At 53.4% G+C, this 23,346-nt stretch overlaps 2 protein-coding genes across 7 annotated transcripts; one reads left to right on the top strand and one right to left on the bottom strand.

Annotated features, from left to right (window-relative positions):
• Positions 1–62: 62 nt before the first annotated feature.
• Positions 63–3,200, top strand: HIRIP3 (HIRA interacting protein 3). 3 transcript variants are annotated; one of them, XM_063099343.1, is made up of 8 exons: positions 63–249; positions 399–613; positions 691–811; positions 930–1,044; positions 1,306–2,288; positions 2,388–2,556; positions 2,641–2,739; positions 2,826–3,200. In XM_063099343.1, the coding sequence occupies exons 2-8, from the start codon at positions 549–551 to the stop codon at positions 2,984–2,986; spliced, it is 1,713 nt and encodes a 570-aa protein (XP_062955413.1). In that variant the 5' UTR covers positions 63–249; positions 399–548; the 3' UTR covers positions 2,987–3,200. The 3 variants fall into 3 exon arrangements, with proteins under 3 accessions (XP_062955413.1, XP_062955412.1, XP_062955411.1); XM_063099342.1 differs by having other exon boundaries at positions 342–613; XM_063099341.1 differs by having other exon boundaries at positions 338–613.
• A 777-nt stretch (positions 3,201–3,977) lies between these two features.
• On the bottom strand, positions 3,978–22,787 carry TAOK2 (TAO kinase 2). 4 transcript variants are annotated; one of them, XM_063099287.1, is made up of 19 exons: positions 22,067–22,787; positions 18,672–18,838; positions 18,415–18,486; positions 18,219–18,320; positions 17,674–17,719; positions 17,451–17,547; positions 17,180–17,293; positions 16,983–17,074; positions 14,607–14,700; positions 14,427–14,508; positions 13,278–13,445; positions 12,846–13,106; positions 12,525–12,686; positions 10,543–10,908; positions 10,261–10,464; positions 9,692–9,931; positions 6,410–6,622; positions 5,283–5,465; positions 3,978–5,198 (listed from the first exon to the last, which is right to left on the bottom strand). In XM_063099287.1, the coding sequence occupies exons 2-19, from the start codon at positions 18,801–18,803 to the stop codon at positions 4,677–4,679; spliced, it is 3,150 nt and encodes a 1,049-aa protein (XP_062955357.1). In that variant the 5' UTR covers positions 18,804–18,838; positions 22,067–22,787; the 3' UTR covers positions 3,978–4,676. The 4 variants fall into 4 exon arrangements, with proteins under 4 accessions (XP_062955357.1, XP_062955358.1, XP_062955355.1 ...); XM_063099288.1 differs by lacking the exon at positions 6,410–6,622; XM_063099285.1 differs by lacking the exons at positions 3,978–5,198; positions 5,283–5,465; positions 6,410–6,622 and having other exon boundaries at positions 7,745–9,931.
• Positions 22,788–23,346: the final 559 nt, after the last annotated feature.

The following is a 23,346-nucleotide window of genomic DNA, read 5'->3' as shown; positions in this document are numbered from 1 at the left end:
CCTCCTAGGGAATGCCGCGAAAGGAACGAGGCTGGGAGGGGCTGCGCGAAGGGGGCGTGACGTTGACGCGATGACGTCACAAAGATGGCGGGCGCCGGTGGGCGCCGTTTCTGATTCTTAATGTGCTTCGAGATTTCAAGCTACAAAAAGATTTCCCCAGAGATTCCTCGTCTCCTGGCGAGGATGCCCTTTTTCTTCTGCCTTTCGAAGTATCAGCGGACTAGCTGGTGCCCGTGACCACGGAGGAAGGTAGCGTCGCGGGTTTATTACGTTACACCCAAAGGTTGTGGCGCCAAATCAGTTTCTAACGAAAACTTTAAAAATGATTTGTTCTAAGGAAGGGTTGGAGCCGCGAGACCCTCCAACTGCCCGGGTTAAGAAAGTTTTGTTTGGCAAAGTTCTCAGTTCAGGAGGCCCGCGACCAAAGTACAAACGGTCCCTCGCCTCCCGGTGCCACAACACTGCGCGTGCGCAAGCTGCTGTCAACCGTGCTGACGGAGGCCGAGAAGGAAGAAAAGGAGGGAGCCGCCAATCCCGGGTGGAGCAAAATGGCGCGGGAGAACGAGATGCAGGAGTTCACCCGTAGCTTCTTCCGAGGCTGTCCGGACCTCAGGTGCACAGGGGGTTGGAGCTGGGGTTGGAAAGGGAAGGGGTGGGCCGGAACTCCGTCTTGACCACATGTCTCCGCAGTACTCTCACGCACTCCATCGTGCGGCGGAGGTTCTTGGCGCACCTGGGCCGCGACCACCTGGAACCCGAGGAGAAGCAGGCGCTGAAGCGGCTGGTGGAGGAGGAGCTGCTGAAGATGCAGGTGTGGGCATGAGCCTGGGCCACGAGAGGCGGGGCTTTGGGTCGAGGAGGCGGGACCTGAAAGGGGGTGGGGCAGAACACAATCTTGGTACTGTTTTGCTCTCCTGGTCCGTGCACAGGTGGATGAAGCCGGTACCAGGGAAGAGAAGATAGACCTTATTAAGAAGGCGAAGAGGCCTCCCACCCCCTGCAGTGATCCAGAGACGAAAAGGTTCCGCTTCAATTCGGAGTCAGGTTAGTTACTCCTTTGCAGATGGAGCAAAATGGATGAATCTTTTGTTCATTCAAAAAGTATTTATTGTGCATGTGCTGTGTCCCAAGATATTAGATGAGGGGCGAGGCCAGTGAGTCAGGAACCAGGAACGGGGTGGTCTGATAAATGTGTTTCCTGCTGCCCTTCCCTCTCTCTGTAAGATCAGGGTTAGAGATAGTATATCCCAAGTGGAGGGAGAAGGGACTGGAGGAACCTGTCCCAACCCTCTTTTCGTATTCCAGATTCCAGCTCTGTTGCCTCCAGTCCAGATTGCTGTGAACCCCCAGCAAAGAACGGGATGGCAGCAGCAGAAGTCAGCCCGGCCAAGGAGGCGAGTCCAAGGCGATCCTCAAAGAAAGCACTTGACAGCAGCGATGAAGAACAGCAGAGTGACTTGACTGCAAAAATGGGATTAGAGAAGGAAAGCAGGGAGGAGGAGGAGGGCAGCGAGGGTTCTGTTAGAACAAGTAAGGTCTGGAAGAAAGAAAGCAGTAAGGAAGAGGAGGAAGGAAAGGAGTACAAGGGCAGGACTAGGAAGAAACCCATGACAAAGAACAAGCAAGCATCAGGCAAGGCCTCAACCAGTAGGAAGCAGGCCAGAGAAGAAAGTAAAGACAGTGAGAAAGAACCTGTCCAGAGAACAGCAAAGAAGGTGGAGGGAAATAAAGGCACTAAAAGCCACCAGGAAAGTGAAAAGGAGAGTGAGAATGAGGAAGAGTGGATCTTAGCCAAGAAGAACGAGAACAGAGAGGAGGAGGAGGATTGGAAACCCAGGGCCAGGAGCAATGGAGGGGAAAGGTCAGCTTGTAAGCAGAAAAGCCAGGCAGGAAGGCTAATGGGAGACCGAGGGGACAGTGGGGAAGAGAAGGAAAAAGAGGCAGCAGGCAGTGGGGACAGCAGTGAGGGAGATGAAGAGCCCTTAGTGCAGAGGAAGAGCAAGGACAGGACCCAGTGTGAGAGTGGGAGAAGGCAGAGTGGAAGCAGCGAGGATGGAGAAGATACCTGCAAGGGGAAACTAACCACTAAAGGCACTAGAGAGATAGCCACACTGGGCAGTATCAATGGTGAGGAGAGTGACTTGGAGAGGGAGGTGAGTGACAGTGACGCAGGAGAGGGCCCCAAAGGGGAGAGGAAGAACCGCTCTTCCAAGAAGAGTTCCAAGAAAGGCAGGACACGAAGCTCCTCTTCCTCCTCAGATGGAAGTCCAGAGCCCAAAGGCAGGAAGGTGAGGGTGAAGACAGGGTTGGAGACACTGTTAAGGAAGAGGAAGACCCTGACTCAAGCCCAAGGGGCCTGGCCCTCAGCTGCTGTCTTTCCTTGCTAGGCTGGCTCTGGTCGTCGCGGAGAGGACCACCCAGCTGTGATGAGGCTAAAGCGCTACATTCGGGCCTGTGGTGCCCATCGAAACTACAAGAAACTGCTGGGCTCCTGTCGCTCACACAAGGAGCGCCTGAGTGTCCTCCGGGCAGAGCTAGAAGCCCTGGGCATGAAGGGTGAGGCTGGGCACGTGCTGGGGAGGTACAGGAGAGGGCATTGGCTGCTGGGGATAAGGGGATCATTAGCTTGTTCTACCTCAGGTAACCCTTCCTTAGAGAAGTGTCGGGCCCTGAAGGAGCAGCGGGAGGAGGCGGCTGAGGTGGCCTCCTTGGATGTTGCCAACATCATCAGCAGTTCGGGTAAGGGGTTTCTTTTCACTGCCCAGGAGTAGATGGGGTTGAGTTTTCTCAGACAAATAATCTCCCATTTCCCCCTCCCCCTCTAGGTCGGCCACGAAGACGCACAGCCTGGAACCCCTTAGGAGAAGCAGCCTCTGGGGAGTTATACCGCCGGACCCTGGACTCAGAGGAAGAGAGGCCCCGTCCGGCACCCCCAGACTGGTCACACATGCGCGGCATCATCAGCAGTGACGGCGAGAGTAACTGAGCTCTAGGCCTCCAGGAGGGACCTCTCCACTTTTACAAAGCATATATAGCACTCCCTGCCCTGCAGAGCAGAAGCAGCTTTTTCCAGAGAAGACTGCCGCCCCCAAGGACACAAGGTGTTAGGATGCGACTTCTGTTTCATGTTCTCTGTTTCAGGTGTTTACAGGGGTTTATTTTTTAAGACTCAATAAAGGTTTATAATTACCTCATCAAAACTGGTCCCCCACTCTTACCCCCCGTTCTTTGAGCCAGGAAGCTAAAGAGTAGACTCTGCTCCCCACCCCCCACCAGTGTCTGGTTCTCTTTAATTTCCCTCAGTTCCCCTAAGACGTCCCAGCTTCCAGACCCTGCCATCCAAAGTCAACCACCAGGCCGTATCAGGCTGCTGTCCTTCCTCCACCTGACCAGTGGGCCCCTCTGACCACCCCACTTTGAGCTGGGTCTGATAACCTAATGTCCAGCTGGGAGGAGGATCTGAAAACTTGCCTTAAGAATGTGAAGCACAAAATGGCTCAGGGACAGCTGGTGTTCGTCTTCCTTCCCTCTCCTGGAAACAGCCACTTAGTCCAGGGGTGACTTTCAGCCTTAAAGGGGTGGGTATAGGACCTAGACCTGACAATCAAGAGCACTCCAGGTCCGTGGCTACCAATTGCACCAATGAAGTCACTTCAGGATTCTGCTGGAACTCTTGCTTTTGAGGTTGCCAGTGAGACATAAGCTTGGAGTTTCCAGGGATCTGTGCCTGAAGTGAACCTTTTGAAAATCTTTGAAGCCAAAATAAAGGCAAGCAGAGAAATCAGAGGTTAAGAGGTTGGTGACTTCCTTTGAAGCCCTGCACACAGTCATGCCTGAAGTCATTAAATTCACTGAAATTTTTAGTTACACAGCTCAACAGATTTTCTTTTAAAATACTTTCTCTTGCTACTGAACAGTTCTTCACACACACCTCTGACAGAAAGGGTGAGTCCTGGAGTCTGTTAGAATAACCAACAGTTTATTAAAAGCTCGCCCTGGGGCTCTGTGTCAGTGCCATAGCTGAGAGGGGCTCCTGTGACTGCACCCAGCCTGGGAGCAGCCCCTTCCAAGGTCCTTCCCTTGTTCCCCCGCCCCAGCCCTGATCCCAATTAAAAAAAAAAAAAGATAAAGGACAAGACGGCACAGGACGTCAGACAGCAACAGGGGAATGGAGAGACCCAGGCATCCTGACCCCAAGACTCCATCCTGATCCTTCCTTCTGAGAAAGGCGTTCTCCCATTCTCCCACCTCAGACCCCAGACCTGCCTGCTCTCCCACGTCTCAGGTCTGGGGGCCCTGTGGTCCCCAGTCCATGGCCCCACTGCGAGGGTAGTATAGTTCTCTGAATATAATATATCTAGACCCACCCTTCCCCTCCCCCAGGGGACCAGATGAATATTTGACACACACATCTCCCTCCTTTCCCAGACAGTGGTGGAAGGAGACCCTGGCACCATGGTGGGGAGGCAGGAGCTCCTGGTCAGCCTTGAGGCACCTATGCCCAAGCTGGCCCTGGGCCACTGGCCAGCCCCAAGAAACTCATGAGATGAGGAGGTCTGAGGGGAGCTTGAGCCAGCATCCTGCTCCCTACCCGTGGGTGGGCCTCAAGCATACTGCCCTCCAGGACCAGGCTCCACCCGCCCATGCCCCACTCATCTGCTCATCCACCCTGTACTTCAGGAATAGAAGTGGGAGGACCCGTTGAGGATGTGTGAAGCAACACTGGTGCTACGGCTTAGAGGCCCGGGCACTGCGGCAGCAGGTGGGACCACATTCTCGCTGCCACTGCCCCCTGAGGCTGCCCGCCGCAGGGGCTGGGGGCTGTTTCGTAGCAGCAGCAGGGCTCCACCACGGGGTGTTCCACTCTGTGTTGGGGGCCCCAGCCAGTTGGGAGGACCTGGGGGGGCCAGCAGAGATGGCTGACGCCAGGCTGGAGGGGGCATGCCTGGTGGAGGAGGGCCGTGGCTCCAGTGTGCCCCTGAACGGGGAACAGGACGGGAGGGCCAGGCAGGAGCAGGGGGGGGAGCGGGATAGCCCTGGGCAGCAGCCTCAGCTGGGATGCCCCCCAGAGCCATACTGGAGAAGCCCAGCCTCATGCTCTCAGCATCAAAGGCTTCGATCTCACGGGCCTGCCGCTCGAGCAAACTCCGGATTCGCTCAGAGCGCCCTGTCTGCAGGGCCAGCAGCTCTTCTTCCACCTGGGGCACCCAGAACAGAAGTTAGAGAGTCCAGGGGCATGGAGCCTGCCCTCCCCACCCTGTCCTGGTGGCTGAGCCCCTTACCCGCTGCTCTAGCAGGGCCCGCCTCAGAGCGACTCTCTGCTCCAGCTCCCGCAGCTCCCTCTCGTGTTGACTCTCTGTGCGGATCTTGATCTTGCTCTGGTAAGCATTAAGTAGCTCCAGCTCCTGTTGAAGCTGCTGCCGAAGGGCCTGGAACTCTGCCTCCTGGGTCTCATCAAGCCGCAGCTAGAAAACAGAAGAACCAGTTTTAGGGACCTCCTCCCCCACCCCCCATCCCCCCCCTGCCCCAGGTGGGTGTGGGCCCTAAGGTTTCAAGAAGCAGCGGTCTCAACATCTATCAGAATGGAAGATGGTCATACCCTGTGGCACAGCAATTACACTTGCAGGAATCTATCCCCCAGGTATACTTGCACATGTGCTCGAGGTGTTCACGGAAGCGAAAATACTGGAAACAACCTAAATGTCCACCAATAAGGGATGGGTTAAATAAATTATGGTACAGCCATACCACGGAAAATTCTATGCTGTAAAAAAACATGAGATGTGTACTGACATGGAAAGATGTCCAAGAAATATTAAGTGGAAAAAGGAAGTTAGAGAACAGTATGTAAAGTATGATTTCATTTGTGTTTTAAAATTTTATATAATTTTCCAACTATACATTGGAAAAAGTCTCAAATACAGTTAATTATTAATGAGTAACCTCTCAGAGGTGGGACTGGGTGAGAGAATGGCCTCAAATGGGCACTTTCACTCTTTATACTACGTGCACATTTGAAGTGGCCCACTCCAGTGCTGTGTGTGATCAGGTTTCAGAACAGCAACCTTCTATATCCTCCAGAAATCTGAGTAAATCAGCCTGAGGGCCACACTTATTTCGGTCTGCTTCCTGGTCACATATTAAACTAACTCAGGCTCAGGAAAAATTATAGGCACTCTTTTCCCTGGTGGTTCTTGGTAAAATAGGCAGGATGGCTTTCTTAAGACCTTAAGGAGATAGTAAGAGAAATAATGAAACCACTGCGGAGAATACTAACAGTGAGGATCTGAGTTTCCCAAGTACAAAAAGCCTAGCTCTGTCCACACCACCCCCTTCCACTGCCCATAAATAAGCTGGAAGTACAGAGGCCAACCTCCACTGCACTCCCTCCCTGGACCCCAGGCCTCACCGCCTGTGAGCTGAGCATCTCTGAGATGGACTGGTCATACTGCTCAGCCAAGATCGCCAGCTTGCGGGTCTGTTCTTCCTTGAGCCTTTTAAGGAGGCTCTTGTGCTGAGCTTTGGGCGTGGTCTCCAGCAAGTGTGCCCGCAGAGCCTTGTACTGCCGAGTCTGGATCTTACACGTCTCCTGGAACTGCTTCTTGATCTGCAGCTCCTTAGACTATGCAGCGGACGGATCAAGGGGAGATGGGGGCAGGGGAGAGGAAGAAGAGGAGGAACAACCAGGGGAAAGGGGGAGAAGAGAGAGAGGAGAGGAGACAGAAGCAGAGACAGGGAGAGGGAGAGAAACAGAAAACATGTTAGACAGAGGGGGCGGGGGGAACTGTATACAGACAGACATGGAAAGATGGGATTGTGTCGAGAGATCAGGAAGGTCTTGATGGGCAAGGGATTCAGAGAAAACAAGACAGGTTCAGAGAGCACATTCACAGAGTTGGGTGGAACACCCGTTAAGAAAGAACTGTGAGTTCATGGACAGGGAATGGAGAATCTTTAAGGTACTGAGGAAACAAAAGAGGCTTTGACCATGCAAAGAGGGAGAAAATATGACCTAGAGAGAGAAGCATGTGAGTAAATATAAGAGTATGCACAGAATGAATGAGAGGACCAAGTCACACAAAACACCCATAGAAGAAAGCAACACAACTAAGGACAGTGGAGGAAGTCCCAGGTCCTCAGGGAGGAAGACAGGGAAGGAGAAGCACTGAGCCGAGAAATGGATAAGAAGGGGCTGCCCCATTTCGGGCCACAGATGGGAAAGGGGCAAAGGAGGTGGCCAGAAAGGACCTGACAAGTCCAACAGGCCAGCAGCTGCCATCCTGACCAGAACCACATTCCAGCCCGGCCCTCACGCACTCAGCTCCCACTCCAAGCCCACAACCAATCCCATTTCCATGGCTCCCACTCTCTCTGCCTAGCCCCTCTATGTGGAGGGTTTGCAGCCCCAGTCCCCACCCTCTGGGGTGAGGCCTGATGCAGAAGTGCAATCCTGCTCCCAAACAGAAGGAAGCCATGTAGGGAATGGGTTGGGAGAAAAGGCAGGGAATGAGACCAAAGGACCTGGAACCTAATGGCTTTCTGAGAAGGCACCCACAAACGGGAACGGTGGGACCTGGAAGTTCTGTGCAGCTCCACGGGGCCCAAGCCCCAGGGCTGGTGGTGGTCGTGGTACAATGAAGCTATGAAGGCAGAGAAGATGAGGCTGAGGAGTGAAAGGGGCTGAGATAACGCAGACGGGTGAAGAGGTCATGGAGCTGAAGGCCGAGGGTCCAGATGGGGGCGTACCGGGAGGCTAGGCGGCAGGACAAAGCAGACAGAGGCAGCCTGGGCCAAAGGTACAGTTCCGCTCAGATATTTTATTTGTGTTTGTCTTTTTCTTTTTTTGGTGGGGGGAAGGGGACAGGTTGGAAGGGAGACAGAAAAACAAAATCAAAGAGGAGAAAAAAACATGACTGTTCCCACCCACCGCCCCTTGGCACCAGGCCTGAGTCAATGAGGGTGAGGATGAACACACACACAGTGGGGACAGCAATAACTTAGGGGGGGGAGGGGCAGGTGGACACAAAGTGTGACTTCTGGCTCCATGGTGGAGGAGACTGCCTGTCTAGAGGTCTGGAGGTGGATGGGGATGCACACTGAGGAAGGAGGGGTGAGAGGGAGGAGAGGATGGAGGACTGGAGAGACTTCGCTGAGTCAAGGGACATAAAGTGCTCAATGCTGTAGATATAGGCCAGGGAAAGGCTGGAGTTGGTTACCTCCAGGGAGGCAAGGCCCGGGACTGGCGGGTTCGGGATCTCCGCCCACCTGCAGTCCCTGGCGGTGGCTGGCGGGAAGCAGGGGGCCCTAACCGGCGCTGGCTGCGTGGTAGCAGCCGGGGAATACGGCTGGGCCGTTCACCCCGAAGGAGGCCCCAGCTGGCCAGTGTGTGGATGGCCCAGGGGGGCAAGTGGGAAGCTAAACCTTGGCTGGCCCGTGCCAGTCGCCAGTTCCAACCCTTGCACAGGGCCCAAACCCTTGCAAACAGGGCTAGTGGGTGTTGGGCAGTGCAGGGATTACCCCGCCGGGGCCCAGGGACAGGTAGGCGGCTGCGGAAGCCATCCTTGTTGGTCTTGGGGTAGAGTGCAAACAGGCCCCGGTCCCCCACAGCCCCACAGCCCTGGAGGGCCCTGAAGGCCATGGGTGACAGGCGCAGCAGAACCCGTAACCAGAGTCGAGAGATGCCCCGGCGTATCCGTGGGCCCTGCTGCTGCACCCATTTGCCCCCTGCTGCCAGAGCCACCAGAGGTATGGCCAGGCCTGGCCAAGCTAGGAGCCAGGCGGCCCCAAGGCCCAGAGGCACACCCATAAGGCCTCGGCGACAGCTCAGGCCCAGGACGGCCCCCAGTGCAGTGACCTCGGCCAGGAGTAGGAAAAGACTGGGGGGCAGGTGCAGAGCTGTACAAAGAAGTAGGTAAGAGGCACCCAGGCCCACCAGCCCCACCTCAAGGGCCAGCAGTGCTGCCTGCAGGCCACCTCCACCCTGGGCCGCCAGCAGTGGGAGCAGCAACAGAAGTAGTAAGGGCAGGAGGCCAGAGGAGGACCCTACTGCAAAGGAGAGGCCAGCCAGGAGACCATGGGACAGGAGTCCAGGGAGCTGGCTAGAAGGACCAGGCCTTAGATGTGTCGGAGGGGGTTCAGGAGGGATGTCTGGGGAGGGACAGCCGTCTCCAGGATCCCTAGGGGTCCCGATTGGAGCCCCCTCCTCCTCTTCCTCCTCCTCCTCAGGTACTGGAGTCAGTGCTGGGCCCTGGACCCAGGCAAGCTCAAACTCCTCACCCAGAAGGCTCCCGTCCTCCTTCTCCCACAACCTCCATGCCTCAGCCTCCTCCTGGCCAACAATGCTCCTCTCCTGGGGTGCCAGGCATGGGACTCTAAGCTCCTCTATCTCCTCCTCAGGTGGACCCCAAACTTCCTCATCAACCAGACTCCTATGTTTTTGTAGATTGAGACCAGGGGTTACTGATTCTTTCCCCAAAATCCTCTGCTTCTCTGGCTCCAAGGTGGCCCTTTCCTTTCCCACAATCCTTCTCTCTGGAACTGCTTCCTCCTCCTCTCCCAGCATTCTTTGGTCCAGGACTGCCTCCTGGCCAGGTGAGCAGGACTGCTCTTCTCTAGGGGTGCCTGTGCTGGGTAGTCCCAGAGCCCCAGGAATGGGGAGCGGGAGGCCCAGGGGGCACGGGCCTGCACGTACTTTGAGGCTCTTGGGCTGCTGGCGAACCTGGGCCGCGTGCTTCTGCCGCAGCTCCTGTTCACGCCGCTTGTTGTACTCCAGCTGGTTGCCCAGCTCTGTCTGGTGCTGCAGGCGGGTGAGCTCAGCCCGTGTGCGCTGTACGGCCTGGAGCTGCCGTAGCTCCAGCTCCCGTGTGGCCTCATGCTGTCGCAGCAGCAACGCACACTCCAAGTCCTTCTGGGTCTGTTTCTTGTTCAAGTCCTGAGGTAGAAGGGAGAAGGGGCCAGTCAGGGAGCCTTGTTGGTGTCAAGGGAGTGGAAACCCAGGACTCCTTGACAGAGAGCTGGGGGAAGAGTGGGCAGGAGGCCATGAGGGGTGTAAGGGAGCCAAGCTCTAGGCTGGCCTGGGAACAGAGGCCTAAGGTAATTCTACCAGAGTCTGATTGAGGATGGGAAGCAAAAGGGGTGCTGCAGAGAAGCCGAGCCATAGCACAAGGGCAAGGGGAAAGAAGACACAGTGAGACAAATGGAAAAAGGTGGGGCTGGGACCCACGAACGTGTGGGAGAGGAAGGGAGGGTGGGGTAGCCTACCTCTCGCAGCAGGTCCTGGTCCAGGCTATGACGAGCCAGCAGCATCTTGCGCTTGTACTGGCGACACTGAAGCTCAAAATACTGGCGCTGTCGCCTCAGCAGCCCTGCCTCCTCTTCAGCCTGGCACTGCTGCAGCTGCTCCTTCTGCCGCAGAAGCCACTCGGCCTTCTCCCGCTTGGGTGTGCTGGGATTCTCCTGGAGCTCCTGGCAAGGACAGTGGAGAGCAGGGTCAGGACCCGCTCACCTGCCATTTGCCCCACCCAGAGGGGCAGCCCAACCCACCTCCTTTAACTGCTCCTTTCGAAGTTTGTAGGTACGCTTCTGTGCCTCCAGTAGGGCAGCCAGCTCCTTCTTCTGCTGTCCAAGGATGTGCTGCTGGAACTTGCGCTCCTCGGCCTGGGCAGCTCGTGTCTCCTTCTCACCAATGGCCTGGTGCCGCCGTGCCAGCTTTTCTGCCTCAGCCCCAAAGCCGGCCCGCTGGGCCTCCAGCTCCCGCTGTAGCCGTGCACTGTGCTCCTCACGTTCACCCCTCAGCCGCGACTCCAGGGCCAGCAGCTGCTTCTGGTGCTGTCGTCGCATCCGCTTATAGCCACTCAGCTGCTCCCGCAGTGCTGAGTCCTGCTCATGCTCCTGGATCTGACGGCTGACCTGGGGCAGTGGAAGGATGAGAAGTGGGACTCGGCCCTGGCCCCCACTCTACTAAGACAGACTGTCTTCATGCTCCATGGGGAAAGAAGGTGGGTTTTAGATTAACTGGTTTCACTCTCATTTAGTACCTTCCCACACATAACATCACTGAGCCTCTTTCCTCAACTAGGTAATGGAGATATCATCTACTTCACAGGTTTAGTGTGATCGAATGAGATGATAAAAGGTGGCAAGCACAGGGCCTGGCACAAAAATAGGAACAATTTAGATTAGTCCAAAAGAGTGAATCAGACAGACCTAGGGTCAAATCGTAATTCTGCCATGTACTAACCATGTGATATCAAGCAGTTAACTTCTCAAAGCATCAGTTCTCTCACTGTTAAATAGGGCAAATGATATCTCCTCACAGCAGGCTGTGTAAATAACATTAATACATATATAAAAGTATCTAGGGCTGGCCAGTTAGCTCAGTTGGTTTGAGCGCAGACTTGTAACACCAAGGTCAAGGGTTTGGATCCCCATACTGGCCAGCCACCAAAAAAGAAAAAGTTATCTAGAACATTCTCTAAACCAAAGAGTGTTGGCTTCCTTCCCTCTCAGCAAATACGGAGGGTCCATTACACACCGCAGCTACTGAACTAGGATCTGGGCCATGAGATGCTGGAATAACAAGAATACCAGGCCTGGGTGTCCTCACCTGAAGTATGATCCCAGGGCCCATTCTCAACCGGCTGTGACAGTGGCTCTCAGGCTAGTCCAGGTGGCCAAGCCCCTGGTCACAGACTTCTCTGCACAGCACCACAAGGCACTAAGCACCACAGGACTTGAAGAGAGGCTATAAGAACATACTATACTTAACTAGTGGCCTCTAAGGGGATTGTTGGTGCTCAAATACAGCTAAGCAGGAATGAAATCTAAAAAGTACGTTTTATGAAAATTCTAACCACTTTTTCCTATGAACTGAGAAAAAGATTGCCATGACTTGCCTGGCCAGCTAGCTCAGTTGGTTAGAGGGTGGTGTTGTAACACCAAGGTCAAGGATTCAGATCCTCCTATCAGCCAGGTGCCCAAAAAAAAAAAAAAAGACTGCCAAACTCCATGACCTGATTTTAGGAGAGAACTATGGTCCTGCTTATAGAATTTGAGAACCATCAGAAGTGTTTGGGCAAGTGCCTTGGGCGAGCTGCCCCTGAGCCCCAGCTGCCTCACCTCTCCCTTCCAGGGTAGATGGAAGCATGGAACACAGTGTCCTGCAGGAGCACCACAGCACAGGGCTGGACATGCCTGTATACAGGATGGGAAACTCCTGACTGGCCAGAGGAGCCTGGGAAGGCAGCCCAGAAGGTGTTATTTAAGACAGGCCATGAAAATGGAGTATGCGTTTGTCAAGCTGGGAACACCCAGACCAGTCAATAGGACCAAAAAACAGTCTGTGGGGAGGAGGAGGAGGGTGAAGTCGAGGTGAGAAAGCAAAAGACAGCAACAGGAAGTGAGGGTGGAACCTGGGCTTAATATAGGCCACAGGGAGATCACTTCTAGACTTAGAAAGACAAGAGCATCCAGACGAGGCAGACAAATGATGGCAAGCAGACTTGAGTAAGGACTGCTGTACTCACCAGGGAGGCAGTACGGATGGTTGCAAAGTGGTCCCGGTTGCGGCAGTAGGCCCGGCGACGAGCAGATGAGGTGGTGGAGGTGGGGGCTGGGGGTGCAGGTGGCTGGAGAGGGCCTGGGGTCATCTCTGGCTGGTAGGGGTCATCATACAGGTTGTCAGAGCCCTAGAGGAAGGAAAGGAAGAAGGGATGCTCAATGCTCAGAGGCCACTACCCGAGAAGACCCATTCAGACTTGGGAGGAACAGGGAACCCAGGTGGTTCCTGAGTAAGAGAACTTAGGCTTGGCCACTTGTCTGCCAGGCCTACCAGATGAGCTGCATACCGGCAGCCGGTGGATGATGGAGCTGTGGGAGGTGACGGTGTGCTCCCCCTCCTGCATCATAGCCATCTCCCGGGTTTCAGGGCCTTCTTCCTCCTCCTCCTCCTCCTCTTCCTCCTCCTCCTCTTCCTCATTGTCCGAGGCATCTGCTAAGCTGTTAACTGAGCTGCTCTGGCTGGAGGCGCTGATGGACATGCTGGGCACTGAGTGGCTGCTCTCTAGACTGGTCAGTGTCCCGGCACGGTGCATGTAGGGCTCCGCCTCCTGTGAACAGGGCGTAGGTTGTTGGGCAGGGAAGGGGAAGGACAAGGGCATGTGCCTGGAGGTGGCACAGGAGACAGAGGGTTTGAGGAGAGATGGGGAAGGGGGCCAAGCAGCTGCTATGAGGCAAGCACGGGATGGGGGTGAAGAAGGGAGGAGGGTGAGCTGGGTCACCTCCTCCTCCTCTGGGGCCTCAGCACCAGGGCCATTGGGTGCCTCTTGGAACAGGATCTTCTTCATCTTGCGGTACTGCAGGTTGTCCAGCTCCCGCACAGCATCCTTGGTCCTCTGGATCAGGTCCATGATGACTGTGGGTGGCCGCTCCCGGAGCACAAAGCGATGCTGGTGGAAGACAACACTGAGGCCTGCTGCCCGCTCCCCCATTACCCATGGCTCGCAGCATTCTCTGTGGCCTGAGGCACTCCCCTGGGCCCATGCTCACCCTGGGTTGATGCTGGCCTTGTCCCAACCCCTTCTCCCACAATAATTTTCTCCACCACCCAGTCTCTCTCTACTACCCAGGTGGTCCCTTGTTCCTCCAGGCATTGCTAACGGGCAAGAACGTCAGGAGATCTGGACTCTAGTCCAGCTCCTCTACCAAAGTGCTATTTGACCACGGACATGTCACAAGGTCTCTCTGGGCTTCATAAGGTACCCCACAATTACAAAACATGTAGGTCAAACTAGACAATCTAAGTCACTTTTTTTTTTTTTTTTTTGTGACTGGTAAGGGGATCGCAACCCTTGGCTTGGTGTCGCCCGCACCATGCTCAGCCAGTGAGCGCACAGGCCATCCCTATATAGGATCCGAACCCACGGCGGGAGCGCCACTGTGCTCCCAGCACCGCACTCTCCCGAGTGAGCCACAAGGTCGGCCCTCTAAGTCAGTTTCTAACTAGGGCTCATTAGGCACCCAAAAATCTGTGCAGGGAATGGGACCCCTCTACTTTTGATAACTCAAAAAACACCTAAGGGAAATCATACATTTACCCATGATAAGGCTACACTGGCTTTTGGCTTGAATTACATCAGATCAGTGTGGTAATCCTGGTTATCGCACGCTGACCAGAAGCTCTGGCTGGCAATTACGTACATCTTTGATTAATAAAAGATGGGAAAATAAATTATTACTTAATAAACTAAGGCAGTCTGGTAGGCAAAATCTTATAAAACAGAGTCCACTGGGCATTAGGGATGGGGGTGGGTATTCATAAATGAAGCTCTTGGTGGAGGAGGAGTTCAGAACCACTGATTTCATTGAGGGGTATCTTGTGGCTCTAACAAGCTGCAGTTCAGGAGAATGCTAGGCCAGTGAGCCCTTACCTTCAGAAGAACCTCTGAGGTTGGTCTGTCTTGAGGGATTTTCTGAAGACAAGAGTCAACAAAATTCCGGAAGTACTCAGACCTGGAAGCCACAGGAGGATGGGAGAGGGTTGGAAGGGCATAAGTCAGGCAACATTACCCCCTGGCCTGATGCGTGGTCCCAGGAATCCCAGTCCTCACCAGTGTCCTGACTGGAGCACAGGGGACTCATTCTGTGCAATGTGGTATAAGGCACTCATCGCGTTCATGTTGAACAGTGGCGGTTTCCGTTCCGCTACAGAGAAAGGTCAAGGGGGAGAAAGTGAGAGGTGGCAGGTGGGCAGAGGAGACTGGAATGGAACTTGGACAACTTGGGCTGAAACCCCAGCTCCCTGACCTCCTTGTGGCATGACCTTGGGCCATTCCCATAATCCTGTTGAGTCTCAATTAATTCCCTCTTCTAAATGCAATGCCCATCCTCTCCACGGCACACAGGTGGAATAGGGATTTAAAAAAAAAAAAAAATACAAAAACACATCAAAGAAGGCAGAAGGAAGCAAATTCAGTTATCAAGCCCAATTAATAATTAGGTGTCAAATGAGAGCAGAAAATTTGGTAAGTGTTATGGGGAAGACAAAGAAAAACAAGAATAAGCCCTGTTCTCAAGGAACATCCAGTCTAGAAGGGAGGATTAAATAGGACTAAACAAGTAGCATCAAGTTCAAAGTGTTAACTGGCGTAAATGGCCAGGAAGTTGAGGGTGTGTGGTGGGCACTGAAGCAAGTCCGTGTGCAGGGAATTCAGGGAAGGTCTTTTGGAAAAAAGGACACTCGGGGCCGGCCCGTGGCTCACTCGGGAGAGTGCGGTGTTGAGAACACCAAGGCCCCGGGTTCGGATCCCATATAGGGATGGCCGGTTAGCTCACTGGGTGAGTGTGGTGCTGACAACACCAAGTCAAGGGTTAAGATCCCCTTACCGGTCATCTTTTAAAAAAAAAAAAAAAAAAGGATACTGGAATTAGGCCTTAGATTGAAGTTGCAAGCCGTGAGCCCCTTGAGGCCCAGACAAATGTTTTGCATTGTTTGTTTTTGGCCTAAACAGTGATTCTTTTTATTAACTGCTAAAAATAATAACTAAATAATAATCAGTCTAGTTTCTCTTCAAAAATGAGATCTGGTGAAACAGTCTACATCCTGCATAACACTGGGCTAGAGCTGACCAATAGCTGACCTTTTTATAAGGAATAGCTATCTATACTTTGCCACTCTGACTCTGAGGATCAGTTGTCTTTGATATCAGTTTTGATGGGTTTTCTCAATAGTACAGAAATATTTCTCTGTATCCATGTCTCTACCAAAAACTAGGAATAAAATGGACAGACCTAGCTATTTCTCATACTTGGTTTATTTCATACATTTTCATCACCTGCCTGGCTCTGGCCTTAAATGGTAAATGAAGACTGGAAATGGAGGGACAGGTCATGTCCAAATCTCTGACTTTGGGCAGAAGACACAATACAAACCAAGGCAAGGAAGTGGAAAAGTTCATTACACACTTGGGGAAGGAGGTGAAGCCTGTGAAGGAGAGCCAGCTTTTAGGAAGCAGAGCCTTTAGCCTGGTGTAAGGAAGGATGAGGATGGCTTCAGTCTTGAAGGTAATGGGGAGCCACTGGAAGAGACTGGAGGTAAGAAGATCTGTGCAGGAGGTTGTTGATAAGAGCAACTAAGAGCAACTCTTTCTTGGGCAACTATGAAGGTCCTTCAAAACGTTCACAGAAGGATTCGTGTTATCTTTTATTTCTATTCTTCCACAAACTTTTTGAAGTACGCTTGTATTTTGTGCTGCATTGTGTTAGAGGCCTTACAGACATTATCTCAATAAATAGTTGTTTCGATACAGTAGGCTGGCAGAGCTGAGAACCCTGACATGGCTTTAAGGCCTCGTGCACTCACTCAGGCCTGACTCTCTGGCCTTCTCACTCACTACTCTTGCACCATATGCTGTGCTCCACACTGAAACTAGTCTCCATTCCCCTGCCTGCTCGTACCTCTCTAGACTTCTGCACATCCTGCTTTCTCTGTCTGGAATGCGCTTCCCTACCTCCTTCAAACAGCTACTATTTGTCTTGTGGGTTTGTTTAAATATCTCTGCTACAAGGAGGACTTCCTCAGCCCCTAAACTAGGTCAAGTCCCTTGTTTTGTTTATACCACTTCTGCAACTTCTCCATTCAGGTTTCATCACACTAAGAGAAAATATGCCTGGTTTGCCCAACTTGAATATAAATTCCATAAGGGCAGGAATCTCATTCACTGCTATACCCCCAGAATGAAGAACAGTGCACAGTACACAGTAGGCACTCAAAACAGATTTAAAATTAGGGTAGTGGACAGGAAGAGATGAATGCTACAAATCTTTAGGAACTGGCAGGATTTGACAGCTGGCTGTAGCAGGGCTCCAGGGTAGAGTCAAAACGGATATGGATCCCATCCCTAGGAGGATGGGATGGGACGGGGACAGGTAACAGAAAGAAGTGGAGCAGAAATAGGATGAGAGAGCAGAGAGGAGGATGTCCTTACCCAGCTCGATACAGGTTATCCCCAAGGACCAGACATCCACTTTGCCATCGTACTGCCCCTCATCCATTGCCAAGATAACCTCTGGAGCCATCCTGGGAAAATGGTCAGGAGAGAGAGACTAATCATCTGCCCAGACCCTATAGCTCCGACTCCCAACATCCTGGGAGCTCTCTCCACTCACTGTCACTCTCACTCACCAGTATGGGGTTCCCACAAAGGAGTTAGCGGGTGCCATGATGGAAGCGGAGCCGAAGTCCCCCAGTTTCACCAAGCCTGGCTCTGATAGCAGGATGTTTCCAGCCTTCACATCCCTGCCAGAGGTGAAGTACAAGGATGAGACATGTGTTTTAGGAAGGCTGAGCAGGTACTTTAGCACAGAGCTTCCAAGACGACTGAAGCCCAGCTAAACGAGGAATGGTGTAGAGAGCACCCCACACCCACCCCCGCCATCATCAGTGCTGCTTGTACCTATGGATCATGTTGTGGGAATGAAGATATGCCAAGCCCTGAAGCGCCCCATGGGTCACAGCTGCAATCTCTACCTCCTGAAGAGGCTTCTTGTGCACTGGGGAATGAGGGAAAACATCAAACTGAGGGAGCCCAAGGGTGGTTAAGGGAATTAAGCTCCCCTTAACCTTTCCCCTATAGCTTCTCTGCTCTTCTGCCATTTATTGGCCAATGAGTCACTTACCTTCTAGAAGGTCAGAAGCTGAGCCCAGGCAATACTCCATCACCAGCTAAGGAAGGGTCAACGGTCAGAGATCAGCAGATCCTGAACCCCCTTGGTCCACCTCCCTTGGGCAGAGACTCAAAACAGAGCTTCCTTGCCTACCTGCCACTCAGGCAATGCCCCCACGGTAATGACTGGGAGGAAGGGGAACTGGAGAAATGAGGGAATGGGGAAGAGTCCCTAAAGTCAGGGCCTCCCCTAGAAAGAGCCCAAAACACTCATCACCACTCCCACCTGAATCCTTCCAAAGCACCAATCTCCACCTCCTCCAGCCCCCATGCTCTCTTCCACCTGCTAACAGTCTGTGTCACTCTTTGAGCCAGCCTCTCCTGTACTGACACTGCTGCTCATGGGTTCGTCTGAGTACTAAAGTGGTCAGGAGAGACTTCTTCCTTCCCAAGATCCCACAATGGCACCCCGAACAAGGTACACCTAAGAAACTAGACCAGGATGAGGAGGACCTGAGTAGGAGTAAAGATCAGGCCAGAGTCGGGGGGCCAGCTCACCCAAGCCGTGTGCTCTCTCAGGTAACAGCCCCGGTACTGAATGGTATTGGGATGCCGGAGCTTCTGTAAGAACCGCACCTCCTTGATGATGTCCTGCCACTTCTAGGAGGCGGGCAGAGTAGGAAGGGGTTATCCAGCCTGCACCTTGAGACTGGGGTCCCCTGCCCCCCAACCTGGTCTTATGTGCCTGACCCACCTCATTTGATTGCTTCCCACTGTATGACATCTTCTTAATGGCCACCACCTCACTATTTCGGACATCCCGGGCCTAGAGAACCAGACAAGAAGGTGGTGAAGACCCCAATGAGAACAGAGTAGTGGGAAGACCTGCAGGCCCAGTAGGAGAGAGCAGGAAAGCCTGGGGTGGTACAGTGTAGAAGTGCTGCTGCAAGTCCAGAGGGGTACGGAATAAGAGTCCCCACCCCTACTTCAGCCTCCCAAGATGCAACTCACGAAGTACACGGCTCCAAAGCTGCCATGGCCAATTTCCCGGAGGTCAGAGAAGAGCTTTTCCGGGTCATCCTTGAAGAAGAGCTCAGCCACATCGGGGTCCTTCAGGCTCCTGGCCCGGCCCCCAGCTGGCATGGTGGCCCTCGGGGGCCCTGAGAGTGGGGCCTGGCCTGGGGAATGGAGATGGGACCCTTAGAGCAAGGACAGGGCCCTCAGGAAGAGGAAGGGGCCCCTCAAGTTTCTACCTTCTCCTCCCCTTGTTCTTTGATGAGGGGGAGGCACTGCCAAGGAAGGGCAGGGGGAGATTAGGAACAACATCAAAGCTCCAAAAGAACGAAGTTGCCCTAGCAACCAGATCACGGGGGCCGGGTCCCTGGAGTCCCTAAAATTGCTAGGAAGACTCTGGGAAGCTAAGCATCCTCACCAACCCCCTCAGCCCTCAACAAGTTCCTATTTCCCTATAACCCCTATTTCTCCTCTCAAAGATATAGAACCAGTGCTCTAGATCCCCAAGTGTCCTGTCCCACAAGTCCCATACGCCAACTAATTCCAGGCACCTTCTTGTTCCCCTTGACGAGGAGGCCCCCTCCTTCCCTCAACCTCTCACACCCTGGAAGAGAACAGGAAACAGCCAGGCCGGAGGCAGTGGAAATCCGGCCATTGTTAGAAGTCGGTACTAGCCCAGAGGAGCCAAGAGACTCACTCTCAGAAAGGGCTAGGGACACTGGCAGGGAGGAGATCTAGAATGGGAAGGACAGGGATATAAATGGCATCTGGCTTTGAGGGCCTCCGTGATCTAGGCTGCCTTACTTGTCCCGTCCAACTGCATAAGCATCACACACAGGTACAGGGCATTTGCACTGTACGAATAACATTTGTACAAATAACATTTACTGGGCATGTATAGTAAACACCTTACATGTATTATCTCTCATTCAATCCTCACCACAACCTTAAGAGGTAAGTATTATTATTTTACAGATGAGAAAACAGGCTCAGAAAGGTTGAGTGACTTGCCCACAACTGGTCCTCCACCGCCATGCTTTCATAACAGCCCTATGAAACAATCAGGGCAGAATCATGATCACCATTTCCGGGCCGGCCTGTGGCTCACTCGGGAGAGTGTGGTGCTGATAACACCAAGGCCCCAGGTTCGGATCCCATATAGGGATGGCCAGTTTGCTCATTGGGTGAGCATGGTGCTGACAACACCAAGTCAAGGGTTAAGATCCCCTTACCGGTCATCTTTTAAGAAAAAAAAAAAAAAAAAAAAAAAAAAATGATCACCATTTCCCAGATGAGGTCACTGAGGCACAGAGAGGAAAAAGGTCTCCACCCAGGTCAGAGAACAGGACCTCTTCCCCTCCAGTCAGGCCTGCAAGCTCATTACTTGCTCAGCACATTACCCCAAGCTGAGCCCCCCTCTTGCAGGAAGCCTCCCCTGACCACTCCAGTCCTTGGGGAGAGCTCCTAGAGCACCAAGCCAAACACCCATAGACAGTTCCTGCAGGATATCAGAACCAGGACCCTGAAAGGGATTCCAGGACAGGCTCCTGGAGAGGCTTAATGCACTTAGAATTTAGGCACAAAGGAGCCTTCAGCAGAGGTGGACTTCCAAGGCAGAGTTCTAGCTACTTAAAAACACCTAACAATTTTAGCATGTAATTATATTCTGTCATGCATTGTTTCCCATTGTGTTGTTAATTTTGTCTCCTCAGCCCAACTGGAAGCTGGAGGGCAAGGAGGGAGCCTGACTCTTCAGTGGGCCCCCAGGGTGTGGAGGGCTCCGAATAGCCTGGGAGATTGATTGATTGCCCTCAGCAGCTCCCAGGCTGCTCAAAGCAGGCCCATTTCTCCCTTCTGCCAAACACCCCTCACCTGCACCACACACCCACACACAAAGGCAGGTGCTTGCAATTGCCAAAGGAATCTTCCTGACCTCTTTACCAGCTCTGGGCCCAAAAATGCCAACCCAGGGCCCCAGCCACACGTAAGAGGTGCCAGCCATTAGCAAAACATCACACAGGTCCCCTTCCTCACAATAACAACAAACATTTGAGCAATTACCAAGGTCTGAGCTAAATCATAATCACCTTCTAAAATAGACAATGTTATCTCCATCCCGCAGATGATAAAACCCAAATCTATCTGTCCCTACACTACACATCCCATCTGCAACGAACAGCAACAGGGGCTTTGAATAAGTTCCTTACATTTCTTGGTCTTCTCAGTAAAATGGATTACAGCATGGGGCTGTTGTGAGATTTTAATGAGATCTCACACTTAGGAACACTATGCAGACACACAGCATATGGATTTTTTCCTTCTTTGCCTCCAGGGTCGCCACAGGCTTTAATCCTTTGGGGGATCATCCTACCCTAACAGCTTAGCTTTAATGGTTAAGAGACACCATAGTGCTTATAATTTGTCAGAAGAAAGAGCCCTCTCAGGGACCCAGGCCAAAGTATGGGATCAGGGTAAAGATGAAGGTCACAGTAGATAGAAAAATTCATGAGGCATAGGCAGGAGCCACAGCCTTCCCATCAGAAAAAGTTTCTGAGTATAGCCCTCCTAGAAAGGAAGCTCATCTCACCCCCACTCTTATTAAACCTCACCCCAACTCCTTCTATGGACCACTGGGAAAGCCCAGACTCAGAGAAAAAGATATGGCAAGAAACAGGTATGGATCAGGGGCAAGACTTGATTGAGGACTTGGGTTCAAATCTTGATCCTACCACTGTGTAACTTTGGCAATCTTTCTGGGCCTCAATGTTCTCAACTGTAAAATGGGAAAACAGCAATAAAAGAGCCACCACAGGGTAAATGGGGGGTGTCACGTGAGAGAATGATGTAAAAGCACTTTGTAAAAGATAGATCGTTTGACAAATGTATTTGATTATACCATCACAGCAAGAGGTTGGAAGGTACTGTAGCTGGAGGAAAATATTGTCAGCCCCCCCCATACACACACACTTCCTAGCAAGGATGAGAAACCCAACCACACCAGGACTAAAAAGCAGATAAACCCACCGTGGGTATCAACACCCCAGAGCAGGAAGGAAAAAGAGGGTATAATCATGGAGAAGAGGTGGCTGTGAGGGAAGAACAGAAGGTTGCAAACCAATCTTATTAGCTCAAGCACCTTAGGGTGTGACCCTCGGTGACATCAGAGACCCTTCTGTCACCTGAGATCCCCTACTAACCAGACACAATGAAGGGAAGAGGCAGGGAAAGAAGGTGGCAATAGAAGGCAAGGCTAGCCAGAGGCTGACCCCTGGCTCAGTTGGGCTTCCCCATCCTGAGGAGAGGGCCTACCCAGGCCCAGCTTCTCAGTAAGGAGCACCCTTTCTTCTCAGTGCTAGACACAGGGACCCGCGCCCCTGCACCCCGTGTCTCACCTGGGAGGGGTCACTATGGTGCCCCAGCGCCTCCGCTTCCGCCTGGGGTCCTCCAGCGGCTCTGCCAAGCAGGGAGAGGGGCAAGGAGACCTTTCCCCTTGCCACCTCTTCCTCGGCTTTCGCCCTTCCTGAGGGGCGGGCCCGGGAAGCCTCCCGTGGAGGGGAGGGGATGACAACCTGATCTGACCTCGCGGTCCAGTCCTCCCCCTCCTCGAGGGCGACAGTTGCTGAATCCCGGATTTCTGATTTTGGGGTCTGAACCCCGTATATTGGAAAAGGGTAAGACTGAATCCGATATTTGAACGCCTGGGGAATTAACCCCAGATATTTGGAATTCTATGAAACAGAGACCCAGGTTTAGAAACGTTGGGACCCGAGTCCCGGATATCTGGAATAGGAGGGCTGATACCTGGGTATCTGAGAAGCAAGGGGCCAAGCCCGGAAATTTGGGACCCAGGAGCCTGAGCCCCAGGTTTTCGGCCACCTACAGCCCACCCCGAGGACGTCCGGCCGCACGGCCCCTCTCACGCCGGGGTCCGAGGGTGACAGCCCCCACTCCGGCCCCGGCCTCCTCCCTTTCCCCTTCTCTCTCCCAAGAATAGCTGAAAGACTGTAGCTAAGGCGCTGCTGACAGTCCCCGCGCCCTCTCTCCCTCGCCTCCTCTCCGTCTCAGCCTCTCTCCGCACCACAGCCCCAGTCTCGTCCCGGTCTCCCTCTCCCTCTTCCTCCCAATTCCAAGATGGAGACCGGGCGGGAACGCGCAGGCGCGGTAGAAAGGCCGGGCCAAGGGGGGCGGGGCCCCGAAGGGAAGGGCCCCGCCCCTCTCTCCTTACTGCCGCGGCAGTGGAGACCGGCAGCCACCGAGCCCGAATGCGCGCGCGCCCAGCCACGCGGACCCGGGGCGGAAGGAAGCGGGAAAAAGGGCTGGGCTTGCAAGGGGAGGAGCCCAGCACGCAGACCGACGACTGGCGGCGGAGAGAGCCGGGGCGCATGCGCTCGCCCTGCCTTCGCTCCGAGCCGAAGCTTGTTGCTACGGGAAGCTTTGATCGGGCAAGGCAAGGATGTAAGGAGAGCAGACGCGATCTGCGTGATCTGCGCCTGCGTGTAGGGTAGAGGTGGGAGGGGTAAGGGGAGGCTGCTGCTGGGCTCGGAAAAGGCGGGAAAATGGGCTGATCTGAAGTTAGCAACCATTCAGCTCGGACTAGGCCCCAAGTGCGAGGAATCTTTGCACGTCAATGTTGGTAAAACTCAATCAGTTAAATCCTTTCAGTTAACTGATG

The sequence above is a fragment of the Cynocephalus volans genome, chromosome 6, assembly GCF_027409185.1.
Source record: "Cynocephalus volans isolate mCynVol1 chromosome 6, mCynVol1.pri, whole genome shotgun sequence".
NCBI classification, from domain to species: Eukaryota; Metazoa; Chordata; class Mammalia; order Dermoptera; family Cynocephalidae; genus Cynocephalus; species Cynocephalus volans.
The sequence above is the reverse complement of the archived record's forward strand: the minus strand, read 5'-3'. Positions and strand labels throughout refer to the sequence as shown.